Source organism: Salvelinus fontinalis, chromosome 18, assembly GCF_029448725.1.
Source record: "Salvelinus fontinalis isolate EN_2023a chromosome 18, ASM2944872v1, whole genome shotgun sequence".
Lineage (NCBI taxonomy): Eukaryota > Metazoa > Chordata > Actinopteri > Salmoniformes > Salmonidae > Salvelinus > Salvelinus fontinalis.
The window spans coordinates 48155091-48157772 of NC_074682.1; the positions used below are offsets into that span (position 1 = coordinate 48155091).

Genomic DNA, 2682 nt, shown 5'->3' on the forward strand with positions numbered 1-2682 from the left:
GCTAGCCCATTACCAGGGGAACAGCCTCCTCCTCTTCTCCTGGCTCCCGGTGAAGCCCCCTGGGGATAGTGGCATGGTTCTGAGCACCATGGTGTCATTCCAGAACCCGTAGACCAGGCAGCAGGCGTCAGCCCGCTTCACTGTGAACTCGTAGCACCTTTGCGGCAACAGGTTGTTGACCTGTATGCAGTAGGAGTTGCAGGTCACCGTTCCTAGCTGGTTCCCTTCCTCCGTGTTGGTCGGCTGGAGGAGCTTGTAGCGGATCTCAAACTGTTCCCCAGGCTCCTGCTGCTCCTGCCCGGCCATTTCCCAGTGCAGCCGGGCGCAGTCGGCCAGAGCCTCCGAGCGTGACGTGTCGAACATCACGGGCATTTTGACGGACAGCCTCAAATGAATCTGGGGCACCTTGGCGTTACCCGTCTCGGAGATGAGCCGGTGCTTTGTGTGCAGCTCCCCGGGCATCAGTGTCGAGTCAAAGTCCGTGAACGCCTTCCTGAGATGCGCTATCCTCCCATTTATGTGGGCGACCTCTTCATCGCCATAGTCGCTCTGGCTGGCTATGGCCTCCATTTCCACTTTGCCCTTACAGAACTGCTCGTAGAGCTCCTCCAGCAGGCTCAGCTGGATCTGCACCTGGCTGTGGCCCAGCTTCTTCATCCGTTGGAACTTCCAGGGATCGATGAGGTGGAGGATGGTGGAGTTGGACAGGTAGTTCTGCTGCTGCTGCGGGTCTGGTTGGTGGAGTGTGTCCTGGCGCATGACCTCCAGGTAATAGGAGCACTTATTGAGGATGTCCAGTTTGGACTTGCACTGCTTGATGTTACAGGGGTTGAGCTTAGTGGAGAGCAGCTGCGTGACCTGGTCATGGAGGTCTTTGAAGGTGATCCATTTTTTCGGGTCCATGCCGGGGCTGTCTCCTCCCTGGCCACCAGCGCAGCGTGTCTTCATGGGGTGGCGCTGATCGCTGACGTCACTGTCATCGCTCGGGGGGGTCATCATTCTTTTCATGTCAGCTGCAAAACATACATGGAGATTTCCCTTCGTCATATAATTAAACATCTCTGTCTGTATTACTTTGGCGAGCTACATGTTTTCTCTCTTATGTAAAGGTTAAACTGAATGAATAAAAAAAAAATGTTTTATTGTCATACACACCGGATAGGTGCAGTGAAAATTGTTGTTTTACAAGGTCAGCTATAATAGTACGGCGCCCCTGGAGCAAATTAGGGTTAAATGCCTTGCTCAAGGGCACATTGACCAATTTTCCACCTTGTACACTCTAACCTATGGGTGAAATGTGTATATATATTTGTGTATGTGAGCACTCAGCCCGGTTGACCTGTAGAAGATTTTTGTGGATGGGAACATTGTCAATAAAGGTGGTAATTGGACGCATACACAGTGTGTAGGACTTTCTGTTATTTTTAAGTATACTTCATTAGCCAGGCGCCTACTTTTTTTAAGGATGAGCATATGACCACAAACTTTTCTTTACAATGAATGTACTCTGAAGATTGATAAGCAACAACAATGATAAGCAACAACAAACTTGGCTAGTTATTTCTTTGGTCAGGCTTTCCATTGAAGACAGATTTGAGACTTCTTCTTTCAAGAGAAAAGCCACAAACTGTCAACCTGTAAAGAAAAATGTTTTGGTTCACCACTTGACAGTTGAAATGATGCAACATTAAGGAAAAAAACAAATAGGCTATAGAGATCCACTGTCTTCCGACAGGTGGTGTTATTCTAACGTGAAAGCAGTTGTGCCATCGGACCTAAGACACTGCTAGAGATCATGAAATAGGCCTAAGTACAGGGCCTTCAGAAAGTATTCACACCGCTTGACTTTCCACATTTTGTCTTGTTACAGCCTGAATTTGAAATAGATTAAATGTGATTTTTTTGTCACTGGCCTACACACAATACCCCATAATGTCAAAGTGGAATTTCTACAAATTAATATAAAATGAAAAAAATGAAATTTCCTGCATCAATAAGTATTCAACCCTTTTGTTATGGTAAACCTAAGTAAGTTCAGGAGTAAAAATGTGCTTAACATGTCACATAATAAGTTACATGGACTCACTCTGTGTGCAATAATAATGTTTAACGGGATTTTTTAAATGACTACCTCATCTCTGCACCCCACACAATTATCTGTAAGGTCCCTCAGTAGAGCAGTGAATTTCAAACACAGATTCAACCACAAAGAACAGGGAGGTTTTCTTCCTATGCTTCCTGGCTGATGTTTTGGTCACTTTTGAATGCTGGCGGTGCTATCACTCTAGTGGTAGCATGAGACGGAGTCTACAACCCACACAAGTGGCTCAGGTAGTGCAGTTCATCCAGGATGGCACATCAATGCGAACTGTGGCAAAAAGGTTTGCTGTGTCTGTCAGCGTAGTGTCCAGAGCATGCAGGCGCTACCAGGAGACAGGCCAGTACATCAGGAGACGTGGAGGAGGCCGTAGGAGGGCAACAACCCAGCAGCAGGACCGCTACCTCCGCCTTTGTGCAAGGAGGTGCACTGCCAGCGCCCTGCAAAATGACCTCCAGCAGGCCACAAAAGGCACTAAAGTAATACTGCAAAAAAATGTGGCAAAGCAATTAACTTTTTGGCTTGAATACAAAGTGTTGTGTTTGGGATAAATCCAATACAGCACATTACTGAGTACCACTCTC

At 47.1% G+C, this 2682-nt stretch overlaps 1 protein-coding gene across 1 annotated transcript; it reads right to left on the reverse strand.

Annotated features, from left to right (window-relative positions):
* LOC129815999 (fibronectin type III domain-containing protein 11-like) lies at positions 1–1101 on the reverse strand. Its single transcript, XM_055870200.1, has one exon. The coding sequence runs from the start codon at positions 1057–1059 to the stop codon at positions 10–12; it is 1050 nt and encodes a 349-aa protein (XP_055726175.1). The 5' UTR covers positions 1060–1101; the 3' UTR covers positions 1–9.
* Between the last annotated feature and the right edge of the window lie 1581 nt (positions 1102–2682).